At 45.2% G+C, this 17,375-nt stretch overlaps 1 protein-coding gene and 1 long non-coding RNA gene across 2 annotated transcripts; one reads left to right on the top strand and one right to left on the bottom strand.

The window, feature by feature from the left end:
- Positions 1-4: 4 nt before the first annotated feature.
- On the top strand, positions 5-8,163 carry LOC136651347 (uncharacterized). The gene is made up of 3 exons (XR_010794512.1): positions 5-137; positions 1,581-1,652; positions 8,039-8,163. It is a non-coding gene; the product is annotated as an uncharacterized lncRNA (long non-coding RNA).
- On the bottom strand, positions 7,352-17,013 carry LOC136651346 (tRNA N(3)-methylcytidine methyltransferase METTL2-like). Its single transcript, XM_066627639.1, has 9 exons — positions 16,898-17,013; positions 15,325-15,416; positions 14,212-14,588; positions 13,429-13,478; positions 12,577-12,637; positions 11,325-11,464; positions 10,934-11,040; positions 9,546-9,611; positions 7,352-8,628 (listed from the first exon to the last, which is right to left on the bottom strand). Exons 1-9 carry the CDS (start codon positions 16,987-16,989, stop codon positions 8,426-8,428), a joined length of 1,188 nt encoding a protein of 395 aa, XP_066483736.1. The 5' UTR covers positions 16,990-17,013; the 3' UTR covers positions 7,352-8,425.
- Between the last annotated feature and the right edge of the window lie 362 nt (positions 17,014-17,375).

Genomic DNA, 17,375 nt, shown 5'->3' with positions numbered 1-17,375 from the left:
GAGGCGAAGGCGTCGGGAGCTGCTGCGTGGACGTCCATGCGGGGCATCCAGGGGGTCGCTGCCCCAGGAGAGAGAAGGGCAGCGGATGCAGAAGTGCAGGGCTCGCAGAGCCCAATCCCAGGCACGCCTACTCAGAAGTAAGTCCTTATTGTAGTCAATGGGGCTTACTCCCAGGTAAGTGTGGATAGGAGTGCAGCCTCAGAGCCCAAGCCTATGCTTGTCTACTCAGAAGTAACTCCCATTATAGTCAATGGGGCTTACTCCCAGGTAAGAATTGGTAGGATTGCAGCCGCCCACCTCCAAGATTGGCTGTGCTTCCAGTTGATTACAGCATGGGGATCTGCAATCCTATGCACACTTTCCTGGAAGGAAGCCCCATTGGCTGCAGTGTGACTTCTGAGTAGATGCACAAGATTGGGCTGTCGTGTCCAGAAGGTCTACTCAGAAGAAAATCTCACTGTCGTCAGTGGGGCTTACTCCCAGGTAAGTATGGATAAGAGTGTGGTCTGAGGCTGCAACCCCATCCCTGCTTACCTGGGAGTAAGCCCCATTGATTATAATGAGACTTACTTCTGAGTAGATGTGCATAGGCTTGGGCTCTGAGTCCTGTATGTTTGATGGCAGAAAGGATTCGCTGTGCAACAAGGAAGGGGCTTTGGGAGTGTCTTTGGCATTGGGGAGGCTCAAACGGGGTGGCTGGGTGGGTAAGCAGCACCACTGGCCGAAGCTGGGTGCTTGTCTTTCCATAGCAGGGATCCTTGTAAAAGGAGGGATCATCACGTGCAACAGGAGGAGAAATGCACACAGGATCTTCTCTGTGTCCAGGGGACCTGGGCTTGGTTATCTTTGCATGGATCGGAATTGTGGCCTTGTAGGGATGTCCCTGTTCCAAAAGGTGGGAGAGTGTTTTTTGATGGAAATTGCAAAAGGGAAGGAGGCTCTTGTATACTGAACTGCAGGGGACCTTCTTTGCTTCCAGGGGAATGTAGTTGAGGAGAGTCTGCAAAAAGGAAGGTCAGGGGCATGCAATTCAGCAGGAGTGTTAACATTAGAGGGGCTGCGGAGAGTCTTGAGCGTTCAGGAGTGTGACTGGTATTTGTAGCTTCCTAAAATGAGAATTTCGTAATTGTCATGATATATCCTAGAGAGAGAAGGATGAGAGGTGCAAAAGGTTTGAGGGAGCTCTACTTATGAGGGAGGTAGTAGTTGCCTGCAAGCTTCACCCCTTGGTCCTTTCACATTTGGCTGAGTTGTGACCTAAACATGGTAGCTGAGGGCAGGGTCCCCTCTGGTCTTCATATAATTTGAGAGCACTGTGCTAACTAAACGTGCACCTCACACTTTTGTTCTGGAAAGCAGCAGCAGCACAACCATAAAAGGCAGGAGGGGAGAATAATCACACACGTCCCCATCCCTTTTTGCTTCCTTACTCCTTTTCCCAAATTGATAGCAGTAAGGGTAATTGTAAGGGTATCAGTAATTGATAGCAGTAATGACCTTAAGGTCATTGTGTCACTGATACAACTGCATATGCTTCCTCACTTAACGACTCCTTCTTTTCCTCTGCCATTCTCCTTCAGTCCCTATCTTCAGTTGTAATCCTCTTGGGGCAGGGACCTGTCTTTTCACCTAACAGTGAGGGCACTATAATGGTAAGTGCATGTACGTATACCTGTATGTACACACATACACACGGCTTCATTCTTTTCCCTGTGCTCCGGGTGACCAGATACAATAGAGGACAGAAGTGCCTCTACCTTTAACCACAGTATAGCAGATGGAATTTTGGCAGGTGCAGCTTTTAAACCCTTCCATGTTGAGCTGCACCTGCCAAAATTCCCTCTTCTATACAGTGGTTAAAGGTACAGGCAATCTTTCCTCCATTGTATCTGGTCACCCTACCTGTGCCTCATTCCTTTCTTTTAAAAAGGCATGACTGTTACCTCTGCCTAACTGCCAGTGGTAACCATAAAAACCAGCATCTTAAGCAAACCTATTCTGAAGTTACTTCACTGCATTCAGTAGGACTGACTCCTAGGTAGGTAGGTATAGCATTGCAGCCTTCCTGCTGTTTACTGACTACTATATGGTGATAAGGTTGTGATATTGTGCATGCTTACTTGGAAGTAAGCCCCATTTATTTCTTCATAAGTATGAGACCATCTGATTCTAGACAGCATGTACCTTCTATCTCATGGAGAAACACTGTTTAGATTTGTAACTGCTACTGTGCCTTCCACATACTTAAGTGCATTTTTTTTCTACATACAAATCTTATTTTGTTCATTTGGACTTTTTCCAAATAAATAAGCATATGATTGCTGCCTTAGCCTTCATGTAAGTGATTTTTTTAAAAATTTAATGCATTTATACCCCACCTTTCTCTTGGTAAGGGCACTCAAGGTGGCTTACAGGTTTAAAAGCTTACAACAATAATAAAACATTAAAAACAATTAACAGAATAAAAGCAAGACAAAAACACCTGGTGGATCATGTAAAATGAAACTATTAAATTCAGTTAAAATTAAAATGCCAGTTCGATGTATCAGCCATCACAATCCAGGCACTACCATTGAGAAGATCCTATTCCTGACTGCCATCCCCTTCACCTCTATCAGTGGCAGCATGGTTAAAAGGGCTCCCCCTCTCATGACTTCAGAAGATGGGTTGAATTATATGGAAGGAAGTGGTCCCTCAAATACCCAGGTCCTGAGCCGCAAAGGGCCTTAAAAGGCAAAACTAGCACCTTGAATTGTGCCCAGAAATAAACCAGAAACCAGTGAAGTTGCTAAAGCAGTGGGCTGAGTCAAACCAGGGAGCCCCCACAAGCAACCACGTTCTGCATTAATTGCAATTTCTGTACTGTCTTCAAAGGCAGCCCCATTCCAGTATTCTAGATGTCACTAAGGCACGGGTCACCATAGCCAGGTCTGAATGATTACTGCATGTATCCTTTCATACATACAGAAAACCAAACAAATCTGCCTCTATCTCTGAGCAGATGTAATTCTGCAGTATTAGATGCACAAGGGCTTCATGATCAAAGGCTTTATATTGGGCTCCTTGTTAAAAGCTCTGTTTAGTTGTAAACCAACATGTTTTACCTGCCTGCAATTAGCATGCAGGGGATCAGAGGATACATAAAACCCAAGCTAAAGAGAAGGTGGCACAGACCCAGGCTCTAGTTGTGGCAGCTGGCTCTGCTGGGCATTCCCCATTGGGAATACCCCAGCTCTGGCAGTAAAAACAGAAGCCCTGTATGGCTTTCTATTGCTTGATCCTGTGCCTAATTTATGAACTGAGGACACTATAGAGCTCAGATCATTGGAGGGCATAAAACAGAAGAACAAGAGCAACCATATTGGCTTAGTTAGTAGATGATCCTAACAGATGCCAGTGCAATGCCTGTGATGACTTGCTAGTTTGCCGGATCCAGTTGAAAGCCAACAACACATGACTTGTATTATTTATAATGCTCAGCTTCAGGAGTCAGCTTTCCATGTCTTCCCTACAGAAGTTGGTCAGATATCAGTGCCTGAATTGACTCTTTCAAGAAGGGAGTTTAAATACTTTTGTCAGCAATCCTATATGCAGAAGTCCCACTGAATTCAGTGAGATGTCATTCTGAATAGACATGCATAGGATTGCACAGAGATGATGAGAGATGAAATTCTCAGGTTTATTGATGAAAAGCTAACAAATCATCCCATTTTTGAAGGACATCTACCTGAGAGTTTTTAAAGAACTCAAGGGGAAAATTGCTGATCAATTACAAAATATGTAATCCATAACTAGAGGCATTTGTTTCAGCAGAGTAAGATAGGATTAGTCTGGCAGCCCAATCCAAGGATTGGGCTCTAAGTCCTCCTGAACTCACAGCCCAATCCTATGCATGTCTACTCAGAAGTAAGTCCCATTAGCGTCAATGGGGCTTACTCCCAGGAAAGTATGGATAGAATTGGGCTGTCAGTGAGCTTACTTCTGAGTAAAATAGGGGCCCTTTTGACTGTGCCGCCACTAAGAGATATGAGAGGGGCGGCAGCCAGAAAGAGGGCCTTCTCGGTGGTGGCTCCCGAACTGTGGAATACCCTCTCCTTAGAACTGAGAACTGCTCCCTCGTTGCTAACGTTTCGGCGTGGACTGAAGAACTTTTTATTTCAAAAAGCTTTTAATTGTGGACAGGCTGGCTGGCGTTCTTGCTTTTATATGAAAATCCACGGGGTTTGTTTGTTTTTAGATTTTTTTAAAATTGTTGTTAATGATTGTTTTTAATGTTATATTTTTCAAAGTGTTGTAAGCCGCCTTGTGTGCCCGTTGGGCAAAAAGGCGGGGTATAAATTAATAAAATAATAATAATAATAATAATAATAAACACAATTTTTGAACTTTATCCATAACAAAAAAGACAATTACATATTTATCAAAATAAGTAACCTGTCCCTAATATCCTTTGCCTTGGATCTGGGAAACTGCAGGACAGTTAGCTTGATGTCTGCTTCTAGGAAAACTGGTGAAAAGCCTAAACAATTTTTTAAAACGTATAGAAGAATAAGGACCCAGTCCTATCCAATTTTTGAGTGCCAGTGCAGCTGAAATGCAGCCTTGAAGAAAGGGAACAAACATTCCCTAACTTAGGAGGCCTCCATGATTGCCCCCCCCCCACAGGATGCAGCGCATGCCCCATTGGCACAGCTGCACAGGCACTGGAAAATTGGATAGGATTTGGCCCTAAGCCTTGATGAAAGAGAACAACATAGCTTTTGCTAAGTCTTGCCTCACCTACCCTGAGATCTTTGAGAACTCCAGCAGGCATGTGTAATGGAAGATCAGAGGATCAGCAGGTGGATGATGTGGTGTTGACCAATTCCCATGTTTTGACAGCTGGTTGACAGCTCTGGGAAGGCCAGGGCTGGCTCCACAGCTGTAATCAGTCAAGGCAAAATGGAGACCTGGATGGACACCTGAGCTTCATTTGACCTTGATGGGACTTTGAATGGTCATGGTTTAATGAGGTAGCTCTCAGCTGAGCTGCATCTTGGACTTAACGGGACATATAGGAATAAAAGGCAACTTCAGAAGCAGCAAAGCCCCACTCAGACCTATAGGAGGGACACACAGGGGGAAGGGGACTGCCTGGACTCTGCAGGACACAGAGGAGAGGACTGCCAGGACCTTGCTGCAGGAGGACTCTGACACAGAGAATGTGGACTGCTATGAGAAGGATTGGATGGGGAAGACTGGACTGTGCTTTGGAGATTAGAACTTGGACTGGAGGCTTCAGACCTTGCCCACTAAGTTAAGTGGAGTTTTGGGGAGGGGAAGACCACTGGACAAGAGGAAGTGCAGGGAGTGCCTGTGTAGCAATAAATTTCTGTTAATTGCTCAAACTGATAAGGAGTTCTAGTCATCTCTGCACACAGCAGCTGCTGTTCTTGGAGGAGGGGTTAATTAGCAAAAAAATGGGCATTAGAAGGGAGTTAGAATATTTGGACTGGACAGCATGCAAAGTCTCAAAAGGCTTTTGACAAAATTCATCACCAAAGGCTCTTGTGTAAACTTAGCAGCAATAGAATAAAGAGGATGGATCCTTTTATGGTCTGAAAACTGGTTAAAGAACAGGAAGCACTAGGTTCTTGTGCCTTTTATTGGTGCTATTATGTGTCTAACCATGATATTTGATGTGCTATCTTCCCCTGGCTGTCTTTTAAAAAAAAGTTTTACATTTTTAATGTATGTTTGTAGTATTTATTTGTTATAGTTTGATTTTAATTTTATTTTTAATATTGTGAGCTGCTTTGAGTGCCTTCAGGAGAAAAGTAAGATAAAAACCAAATATAGTTCTGGCTACATTTCAGAACGGATATTGTTAGGCTGGAAAAAGTGCAGAAGACAGCAAGGAGAATGATCAGGGGACTGGAGAGCATCTTCCCTGTGACAACAGATTACAGTATTTGGGGCTTGGAGAGTTGCAATCCTATACTTACTTACCTGGGAGTAAGTCCCATTGAATTCATTGGGGCTTCTGAGCAGACAAGCGTAGAAATGTACTGTCTGTTTAGGGAAAAGGTGACTAGAGGGAATATGATTGAGGCCTATAAATAGGGGTGGCACTGGCTGAGGATCTATACCTATCAGAGTGTGACCCCCTTAAACTCTCAGTACTGAGGCAGTAGTAGTGCCCCAAATCCTGTGGTGGAGAGCGCAAGCAACCCATTGTCAACACTACCTATGAAACTACAAGGAAAAAGTGGACAGAGATATTCTTCTCTCTCTCGCAGCACTAGAATCAGGAGTCATTAAATAAAATTGATTGGCAGGAAATTCAAGAAAGCCAGACAAAAGATACTTCTTCATATAATATACCATCAATCTATGGCATTTACTGCCACAACATGTGGCAGTAGCCACTAGCTTGGTGACTTTAAAAGGGAATTAGATGTACTCATGGAGGACAAAATTTATCTATTGGATATACATTACCTCTAGATTCAGAAGCAATGTACCTCTGAATACCAGTTGGAAAGCAGAGCAATGGAAAAAGGGGTTATGACTTCAATTCATGTTTGTGGGTGTTGCAGAGGCCATGTAGTTGGACACTGGAAATCAGGATGCTAAACTAGATGGGCCTTTGGCCTGAGCCAGCAGGGAACTCTGTACATTCTTTGTCTAGAAGATAATTGTTTTTCATGATTTCACTTGCAGCTACCTGAGCCTCTGGGTTCCTTGGCTCTGTTTCTAGGGGAACTGTCTGTAGTAACAAATTGTCCATCCCAGTGGAGGAAGAGGAACAGTTTATTAACAGACAGTTGCCCTAGAAACAGAACTGTAGAATCCAGAAAAGTTTTTTAAAGCAATTTTCAACACTCTTCTCCAAACTCCTAGGGCATGCCTGTGGACCTTTCCTGGTGCACTGGTGTAGATCAATTTCCATTGGTGTGGGACATGCAAATTTTGCTTCTTCACAGACCTTTGGTTGAAGAGCCCCTGTATCATGATAGCTTGCAGGAACCCCCGCCTTAATACAAATGTAAATAAATTATGACATATGCTGCTGACAAAGACACATGTTGAGTGTTTGGTGCTTTGAACGTTTGGCTGAATGTTGTAAGCGGTTTCATGAGACTAGACTGGGCCACATAGCACTCATGGACACTCTCTGAGTAGTAATGACAGGCCAGTCCAAAAGGGTGAAGTGTCTTAGGGAAGGAGGCTGTACACAACAGCATACTGGGTAAAAACCACTGATGTAGACTAGGTAGTTGGCTGTGGCAAACTTGGAAAGCAAAGCATGTGCTTTCACTAACAAGAGGTTGTCACCTATTCCATGTTTACTTTTTAAACATTCCATGTTTATTTTTTATTTCAAGTTGTTCAAGGAGCCCACAAAATTCCCAGTAAGTTTTCACAGACATGCTCCCGGCCTCAGGGTGCAAGAAGTCTCAGGCCTCTGTCTTGAGAGAGTCTGAATCAGCTCCTTGAAGCAACTAATTCAGGCATCTTAAAACAAACATGACAAGCTTTGCTCAACTAGGAGATAGCTGCAAGCACAGAATAAACCTAAATGATTTTGAGACAGTGTGATGAACAAGGTTTCTTCATATGCAGGCATGTGCAATTCTTAAGGACTGGCCACTTAGAGGGGACTTGCCTGACCAAACAACTAGCACAGGGGTGCCCAAACCCTGGCCCTGGGGCCACTTGCGGCCCTCAAGGAAGCCCCAGTCTCCAATGAGCCTCTGGCCCTCCGGAGACTTGCTGGAGCCCATACTGGCCCAACACAACTGCTCTCAGTGTGAGGGTGACTGTTTGACCTCTTGCGTGATCTGTGGGATGAGGGCTCGCTCCACTGCTTGCTGTTTCACATCTGTGATACAGTAGTGGCAGCAAAGGAAAGGTCAGCCTTGCTGTGTGCAAGGCCTTTTATAGACCTTGAGCTATTGCAAGACCTTCATTCATTCATATAGGTTCATCTTTAATATATTCATTTATGTAAATTTATTCAAATTTCAAATGTAAATTAATTCTTTTTTCCCCCCAGCCCCCAACACAGTGTCAGAGAGATGATGTGGCCCTCTTGTGAAAAACTTTGCAGACCCCTGAACTAGCAGAAGGGGATTGTCTGAACCACAAGAAACTGGCATCTTGAGTGCTGTCCTTGCAGAAATGGGTAATAAATAAGTAATTTAGAGACAGGCCTGTGAATGTTGTGACTCCGGAACAGCTCCAAGGATTAACAGAGTTGTGTTTGAGCTGATGATGACTATTAAGCATTCCCCCCTCCATTTATATTTTCACTCCAAGAAACACTGAGAAGCTGGTAGCAGCAAGCACCGTTTTCTTCTCACATAGGCACAGTGAAGCCCTCTTCCTGTACCAGGTGTGCAAGGGTTTCATCGGGTCAGGTCCCAGAGCAAAAAATGTCTTGTCATGTCCAGCTGCAGTGCTGACGAAGGCTTTCCCCTGGCTGAGGCTCCTGGCTTCCCTTTTGTCTAGGGGGCTTGCGGTATTTGCACTGGATCCACACTCTGTACATAGTGACTTGTTTTCCTCTGTTTACCTGGAGGCGGCGATCCACCAGATTTTGAACTTTCTCCAAGCCAGCAGTGGTGAAGAGCAAATCTAGCTCATCTGAGTAACAAAGGAAATCAAGCATTTATTCTTACAATGAAGGGTTAATCTCACCACTATAAAAGAGCTTGAAGGCCACCTAGTTCAAACCTTGTACTGCAAAGACAGGTTCCACCTGCTCCAAATTCCTACCCTATTCCACCACAATCACTTTGCATAATCCAGGCCACAGTGTTTATCAGATACAGAGCAGTGTCCAAGATCTGCTCAGAAAGAAAGGAACAACCTTCTCCAACAGGCAACTCCCTGCAACGGAGGAGCCAGGATAGTAGGTTTGGGAGTAGATAGTAGATAGAAGTAGATAGTAGGTTTGGGAGTTGGAATTAGACCTGGAAGATCCAGGTTGAAATCCCCACTCAGCCATGACGCTTCCAGGGTGACCTTGAGCCAGTCACTTTCTCCTAGCCTAACCTAGCTCCCAGGGTTGTCATGAGGCTAAAAAGAGAAGGAACTATGTATATCACCCTGAGCTCCTTGGAAGAAGGGCGATATGAAAAATAGATGTCTTTCATATATAAATCACAGCTGAAATGTGAATCAGACGCATACTGGTTTACAGGCAAACTGTGACTTCGAATGAGCATTTCAGCCATCACCAGTAGACTTCTCTTTTCAAACCTCATTTTTGACCCTTCAGTATTTTCAGGCACCTACCCCCCCCCCCCCGCTACACCTTTTGTTGGTTCCAGTTCTGGGCTTGGAAAAGCAAACCACGGCTCTCATATATATACTGTAACAGAAATGCCTCAGAAGCACCTCATGGCGTACCCCTGGGCTCCGGCTGCCTCCCTCCACCTCTAACAACTTGTTGCTTCCCAGTTGCTTTGTGCCACCTCAAGTTAAGCAACTTCAGCCTCTCAGCTGACCAGTGCAGGGTGAGCTTCTGGACCCTGCAGCTGGGCTTGCAAGTGGCTTACCTTGTGTGAAGAAATAAACTCTGGTACCGTCTCCTCTCACGTAGAAGTTATCAGCCAAACACTGTCCTGGAAGAGAGGGTGGAGGATGGTGGCTACAGCTTGGCCCACTCCAATTCCCCCATCCCCAAAGATGGTGGCAGCAATAAGCATATCCCATCAGTGGCCAAAAGACCACAAGCCACATTCACGGTTTCCTTTGGTTCATAACCAGGCACATGTGAGGGAGGGGCAGAGAAGGTTGTGGTTTTGCCCTTCAGCAATTGCAGAAGGGTTGCCAAGGTCAAAAACAAGATATTGGAACACTGCAGAATATACAGAGATGCTGGTTGGTCTCTGGCTGAAACCTCCAGGAATGCTTAGTTTCTAGCCCACAGGCTTCTTGCAATCTCTGCTTTCAGGGATATACCTCTTTTTTTCTATCCCTAACCATACAGAAGGCCTTTCCAGGGATTATGTATTTTAATTATAATGTAAGTTGCCTTGGGTGTCCTGTGGGAAGCAGGCTTTGTTTCCTGTGCCACATTGGTCCATGGAGGAGAGGAAGAGCCTTCACTCCTGCCTTCACTTTTTCTTCTCAATGAAGCCTAGAAACATTGGTTTTAAGTGAGAACTGAGTTGCAGAGCGAGTAACCACATAACCCCTGCTAATTGGGTAAGAGGCACTTTTTCACATGGGTGCTCCTTTTTTAGCAGGGGGAGAGTAACTGGCCCATCTCACCCCAGCAGTGTCTGTTCTGGTGGCTGTCTGCTAGTATTCTTTTGCATCTTTTTAGATTGTGAGCCCTTTTGGGACAGGGAGCCATTTAGTTATTTGATTTTGCTCTGTAAACCGCTTTGTGAACTTTTAGTTGAAAAGCGGTATATAAATACTGTTAATAAATAATAATAAGAACAGCCCCACTGGATCAGGCCATAGGCCCATCTAGTCCAGCTTCCTGTATCTCACAGCGGCCCACCAAATGCCCCAGGGAGCACACCAGATAACAAGAGACCTGCATCCTGGTGCCCTCCCTTGCATTGGCATTCTGACATTGCCCATTTCTAAAATCAGGAGGTTGCACATATACATCATGGCTTGTAACCCGTAATGGATTTTTCCTCCAGAAACTTGTCCAATCCCCTTTTAAAGGCATCCAGGCCAGATGCCGTCACCACATCCTGTGGCAAGGAGTTCCACAGACCGACCACACGCTGAGTAAAGAAATATTTTCTTTTTGTCTGTCCTAACCCTCCCAACACTCAATTTTAGTGGATGTCCCCTGGTTCTGATGTTATGTGAGAGTGTAAAGAGCATCTATCCTTCCCCTGCATAATTTTGTATGTCTCAATCATGTCCCCCCTCAGGCCACGCTAAATGCTCCATCTTGCACCACCCCACCCCAACATACCTTTTTTAAAGCGGAGTTGGGCTAGATCATATCGGCCATAGTCTCGCAAGAGAATCATTCCCCCAGGTTTTAGGAGCCTGCTCAGTCTGTTGATAGCCGACTGTGTTCTGGAAAAAAGAAAACAGGTTGAGGAAAGACTCAGCAGCCATTGAGGTCAGCTGATCCTACATTCAGCTCCTGACACCAAGGAAGAATTTAAAGCTCACCACTTGCTACATTTAGTGCCCACCTCCCAGGTAGTTCTCCTTTGTTTCACTCATGCAGCAGCTGCGCTTGTATAGAGTCTCCATTTGTAGTGGCCACAGAAATTCAGTATTGCAAAACTGCCTGCCTCTACCCCAGCATTGCTATCACAAAAATGTAGATATACGACTTAGCAAGAGGTACATACTTCTCAGGAAGAAGAGCTGAGAGGACAAAGATGAGAACCACCACATCAAGACTCTCGTCCGGCATTGGGAAAGGAGCCTCATTCTCACATAGGTCATGAACGAAAGCAAAGCAGCGAGTTGTATCATATTCTAGATGGGCCTGCATGGACACATAATTATTTCTTTTACATTTCTTATTTGACTCTCTCCACCGCTCCAAGGACAAACTTAGGGGAAGAGACAAAAACCCTGCCCAAATCTCATCCTGTCAGCTTTGTTGAAAACAAACTGACTGCCCCAAATTTCTACACCAAGATGCTGCAGAGCTATGCACCTTAAAGGAAGGAAGCTTAGTGTATTACAAAGGTTCCATGCAGAAGTTAATTCTTTAAAGCAGTGGTTATCAAGCTTCTTACAGGCCGCTGCCTGATTTATCAATGCCAAGAGGTATAGCTATAATCTTGTTTAGGCAGCAGTGCCTCCCCCAGTAATAACAGTGGTATTTATATATTGCCTTTCTAGTCATTGGATTATTCCTCTGACTTTATTCAAGGCGGTTCACATAGGCAGGCTATCTCTAAATCTAAGCGGATTTTTACAATAACAGAAAGGTTCTATCTTTCAAGAACTGCACAACATTTCAGATGGATCTTTCACAGTCTGGTATCACTTCTGGTCCCTAGTTGCCTTTCATGTTGGCTGACAAGTAGCTCCTTTATCTCTCACTTGAAGGGCAGTCAAGACACTTCTTTGCTCACACCAAAGAGCAGGTGGAATAACTCAGCTCAGCTTGTCAGCTGCTTCAAGGTCTCATCATTCACAGAGCTGCCGGTGGCCTCGAACTGATGACCTTCAGATGTTATCTTCGGGTTAACGGAGGTTCTACCCTCTAGACCAGACCTCCTGCCAGTAGCAGCTTGTTTAAAGTCATTTCTGCCCAATGTTGCATATATGCAACAGGGATCAAATGTGTACAGCTGTGGGCTGGGTAGAAATGGGTTAACACCGATGCACATAGCCTAATTGCCCTGTCCATTTTGTGAACCATCAAAAACTGGATCCTGGACACACAGTTTGAGACCCACTGCTTTAATGGAATTATACAATTCTCAGAAAATATAGTGGCTCTAAGCAAAGGGAAGCCAGACTGTTCACATACATTTTTGCTTACAAACAAAACACTCAGTTTTATTCTTAAGCCCAATCCCAGATTGGCATGTCTGACCTTCCAGTTATAAAGCCTACTCTCTCTGGTTTCTTTTTGGTTTTTACCTGCACAAGGTCCACTGCCGTAGTGGAGAAGTCACAGCAATACACAAACAAGCCTGGATCACTGAAATGAATCAAAGAAGATTGGTAAGGGAGGCTTTGAAAAAGGGATAGCTGCAGCCAAGCCAAGGGGAGCGCATCCTGGAAAGATCACATGAAGGCTGTGAAAGGCAGGCAAGCTGAGGCCTTCATTCACAATAAAGCTGGATGAAAACAGGACAGGCTGAGACTACAAGGCAATAAAGCATAAGCTAGTTGGGGTGGCTGACTTTGGATTTCAAAGTATGGTTCCCTTGGCTGGCCCCGAAGGCAGGGCCTGAGTGGGCTGAAGTGGAGCTGGTATCAAAACTGGTGTCCAGGAACCAGAGAAAGAACAGAGTCTGGTGTCCACTGGTGGTTGTGATGTTAAAATAAGGAAGGGAGAGCAACAGACACTACACATAACTCCTTGGAGAAAGTTGATGGAATGGGTGTTGGGCAAGTACCTGTCTCTTAGCCTAACCCTTTTCTATACTGGACTTAGTGGGGGGGGGGAGGTAGTGAAAACTGCTATAAATAAAATTTCAAAAATAAAAAAGAAACACAGGAGAGGCATGATACATGAGAGGAGGTGCATGATACAGATCATGCACCTTACTGATTTCCTAATGTCTAAAAGCCTCTGTACACTGAAAGCAGGGAGAAGGCTGGGTCATACATGGGACATTTTTACTGCAGTGGGAGCATTCTGAACAGGCTCTCAGTTCACTAGAATCCCACTGAAAGCAATTACCAGGTCTACCCAAAGGTACCCACTCTCCAAGACATCCCACTGACTGACATGCCCAGATGACAATCCAACTTGCTCAACCTTACTTGTTGGTTTGGAGGATAGGGAAAACAGTGTTCCCTGCACCACAGCCCACCTGCAAAGAAAACAGATAGACAACAAAAGGTAGTGAATATTTTCAGATGTTATACATATCTGGTGGTTGGAAGCTATTGTGAAGCAAATTATCTCTCCTGCCCACCTTTATTGCCAAAACCAATGTTAGCATTCCCCTAATCAGCAAGTAGCTTTGTACAAGAGGACTGCCCTAAGATGATGGAATGTGGCAGATAAGGGTGTTAATCCATTCTAAAAGAGACAGCCAGTCTATTGAGTCCCAGAGCCAGAGTCACTGCTTTCTCCCCCTTGCCATTTGGCTGGCAAATGGGAAGGGATTAGTGGTAACCCCAGGGACCAGATTTGGCCCAAGGCCTGCCAGCTGCTGATTCTTATAGAATCCTTTCAAAATGAACAAAGAAAAGCAATCCAAACACAAATAATTATAGTGAAATTGACAAGCTGAAGGCTCAGAAGAGAAAACTCCATTATATAATGAGCCTATGATATTCATGGTAACTAAGAGAGGAGTCATATGGTGGCTACTAACTGAAAGCACAGAAACACAATCTCAGTGATCATAGCTACCAGGCAATCTCTCTAACAGCACGCTGGGATTAATATCACAGGTTGAGTACCACCATTATACTCTGATTGTGAACCTCCTTGAGGCATATTTTAGCAGCTGTTGGTAGGCATGATGTTGACTAGCAGGCCCAATGGCTCAAACCAGCATGGTCATCCTTCGGTTCCACAATGTACTGTGCTGTTACCTCTAGAATTCGGTAAGTAGCAGACGATCCTGGGAAGTTACCGTCACTTAGTTTTAGATCCTCTAGCTTCTGCGCTGCTGTTTCCTCTTCTGTATGCAGCTGGTGGATGGTGTTTAACTCAGAGTTCAGTAGATGCTCTGTGACTTCAGCCGCTGCTGAATCAACCTCATTGCCAAGACAGCCTCCAAGGCGTGAGTCCTTGGCATTTCCCACAATGCCACTGTCCTCCAAAGTGCATGAGCCAAACTCACTAATGCTTTTGTTTGGAGCCAACTCAGGAAATTCTGTGAACAGCCAGTGTCGGTCCTTGAAAAATCCATTTTCATGGGTTTTGTAGAAGTCGTCCCAATACTTGTGAGCACTGATCTCATAAGCATCTGCAAAAGAAAAGATAAACCAATGTGAGGTTTGAGCCTTTTGGCAGAGGGAAGGGGGTCATGGGCCACGCACAAGATTTAGCAGGTTAGGAAACAACATCCAGAAGATTTTCCCAGGGGGCTACTTTGTCTGCTCCCCTGCCCTTGCAACAGGTTACCCTGCATCTAAAACTCCAGCTACACAAGACACCTGGTGAGATTTTCTTTGAAACACTCTCCAGGAATCCCAATGCCTCCTGAGACAAGCTGTTTTAATTTGCTCACAGTGAAGCAATTTCTTCCTAAGCTTGACTTAACTCTAGCTACCCATAGTTAAGCCTATTGCTTCTTGTCCTCAGTGGATATGGTGAACGGAATTCCTGGCATTGCTTGAAAATATCTACATGAAGTTCCCTACAGATGCACTAGTTAAATTCATGGGGTCTGAATGGAAGTGGAAACATCCAGCTCTTGCTTGCCCAGCACTATCTCACTTGAACAAAAGCACCACTGAAGGACGCACTATGCCTGCATAAGCACCAACACAGCTGTTCAGATGTCTGTAATCAAACTCCCATGGCACAACATTTGGATCTGAAGGGGACACAATAACATCTGTGAACAGTTAGCAGCTAAACAGCCCACCTGGAGCTTAATCACAACTTACTTTCTCTGGACTGAGGACAAGACTGTGACACTAGGGTGGCCGCCTACAAGGGAGACAACACCAGACTTTTCCCAAAGAACACAAAAGTACCTTGTTGCTCTTGTGATACAAACTGTGCACTATTCTCTTGAACCTTTGCTCGTGCAGCAGCTTCCTGCTCTTCAGTCCACTCCACATTATCCCTGTGGGAAGAAAAGAAGGAAGCATGAATTCTTTCTACTTAACCCTAGAAGCCAGGACCCACACACATGTGCCAGTCAATAAGTTGACCTCACAGATGCATGCCCAGGACAGCAATCCTATCTCAAGACAATGATGTGATCCCAATCTTTTTTTTGGGGAGAAAGCTGTGGACGACAGGGAAAACTTTCACGCCAAAGCAAATTAATTCAGTACTGTAAGTCACAGTGACACTGCAGCCCAAACTAAAAACCGAAGCAATTCACAGTGGGTTGAGGGATCTGTATGGTCATAAGGGCCTTTAATCAGTTTCAGATGACCTCTTCACATGTCCCCTAGTTGTACGTCTTTTATCATAACCTACTATTTTTATGAAGCCTTGTGCTGAACCTCCTAGTCTAGCTTTTCTCAACCTTTTGTCCCCTGCTGTAGCAGCTCACAACATCTGCATATTGGAAGTACCACCAGAAGTCACTGGTGACAACGCATCACCTGTTACTTCCAAATTGAGAGGCCAGAGGCAACTCGACAAACACTGGTAAGAGGCTCAGGGCAGATGGGAGGACTTTTTGAGCACATGAAAATCGCACACTAAAGCTCTGCCTGCCGAACCTCCTACTGTTGCTTGTTGCATTGCACTGGTGCTCTGGTTGCCAGGCAGTGGGGTCTGAGGATCCTGCAGGTATCACTGGACACTGTCTTGAATACCACCAGTAGTATGAGTACTACCAGTTGAGAAACACTGTACCTAGTCCTCATCTCTACTGCCCCAAGGCCCCCAGAAATCTGCTAAGAGTAAATACATGCCATAAAACTGAACATCCTCATCATCATCATCCCCCCCCCCCCCGATCAGGTGTGTCAGACATAAAGCCTGGGGGCTGGATGACGCCCACAGAGGCTTTTATCTGGCCGCTGGGCTTCAGCTGCTGAGCAGTGCTTTGGTATCACTGCTGAAAGGGCAGCCTGCCTGATAATTGGGCTCTGCAATATCTTGAAATATGGTCAAGATTTGCATATTTTCTCTTCTGTCATTTGCAGCTAATGAGTTCCCAAGTGAAGAAAAAGTGCTTATTTCTGGTTGTGACATGTTTAATGACATCACTTCCCACCCTCAGCAGGCTTCACAAATGCTATTCGGCCCACTGTATGAAATGAGTCTGACATCCCCCCCCCCCGGATTTTAGACTGTAAGCTCCATGGGGCAGAGACCTGTCCATTTGACTGTTACTCTGCAGAGCTCTCCTGCCTAGGGATGATGCCTCTGTGTCAATAACAATGATAATACTTCAGACATTTGGAGCCTTGGGGTCCAGCACAAAAGAGGATGAAAGAGAAAATGAGGAGGAGGAGGAGGGAAGAGTAAAAAGATGAAAGACTGACCCAAACAGGGGAACAAGCCAAAACAAGGACTTGCAGAGGGGCTGGGGCAGGTTCTTTGGGGAGGCTGCTTCCCAACCTCTCCCCCCCCCCCCCCGCTTACCAGGCATTATGCTGGAAAAGGCGAGCTGGATCAGTGAGGAAGCGGTTTCCAAACTGCTTCCTTTTCCTTCCCTCTTCATTGGGCGCCGCCATAAGAGAAACAAAAACGTGCTGGAATCAGACCCGGAACCAGACTGAAAGTGACGCTTGAGCTTCCAATCACAGAGACAAGAAAATACAAGACTAACTCATTCTCTCTCTAGAGGGAACTTCTGAGCAGCTTCACCATGTGGCCCCGCCTGGGGTGGAAGGGGGAAGTTTTCCATAGACATCAATGAGGAAGTCCAGGAGTTTAGCAGCACTGTGCTTTTCCCTCACCTCCACCCCCAGAGCAGCAGCAGAAGCAAACAGTCCCCATCCTGTAATTCAGGTCTGATTTACAACCCAATCCTATGCATGTCTACGTTATAGTCAATGGGGCTTACTCCCAGGTAAGTGTGGATAGGATTGCAGCCTTAGGGCCCAATCCTATCCAACTT

This window comes from Tiliqua scincoides, chromosome 5 (genome assembly GCF_035046505.1).
Source record: "Tiliqua scincoides isolate rTilSci1 chromosome 5, rTilSci1.hap2, whole genome shotgun sequence".
NCBI classification, from domain to species: Eukaryota; Metazoa; Chordata; class Lepidosauria; order Squamata; family Scincidae; genus Tiliqua; species Tiliqua scincoides.
This window is presented reverse-complemented; position numbering and strand designations above follow the sequence as displayed.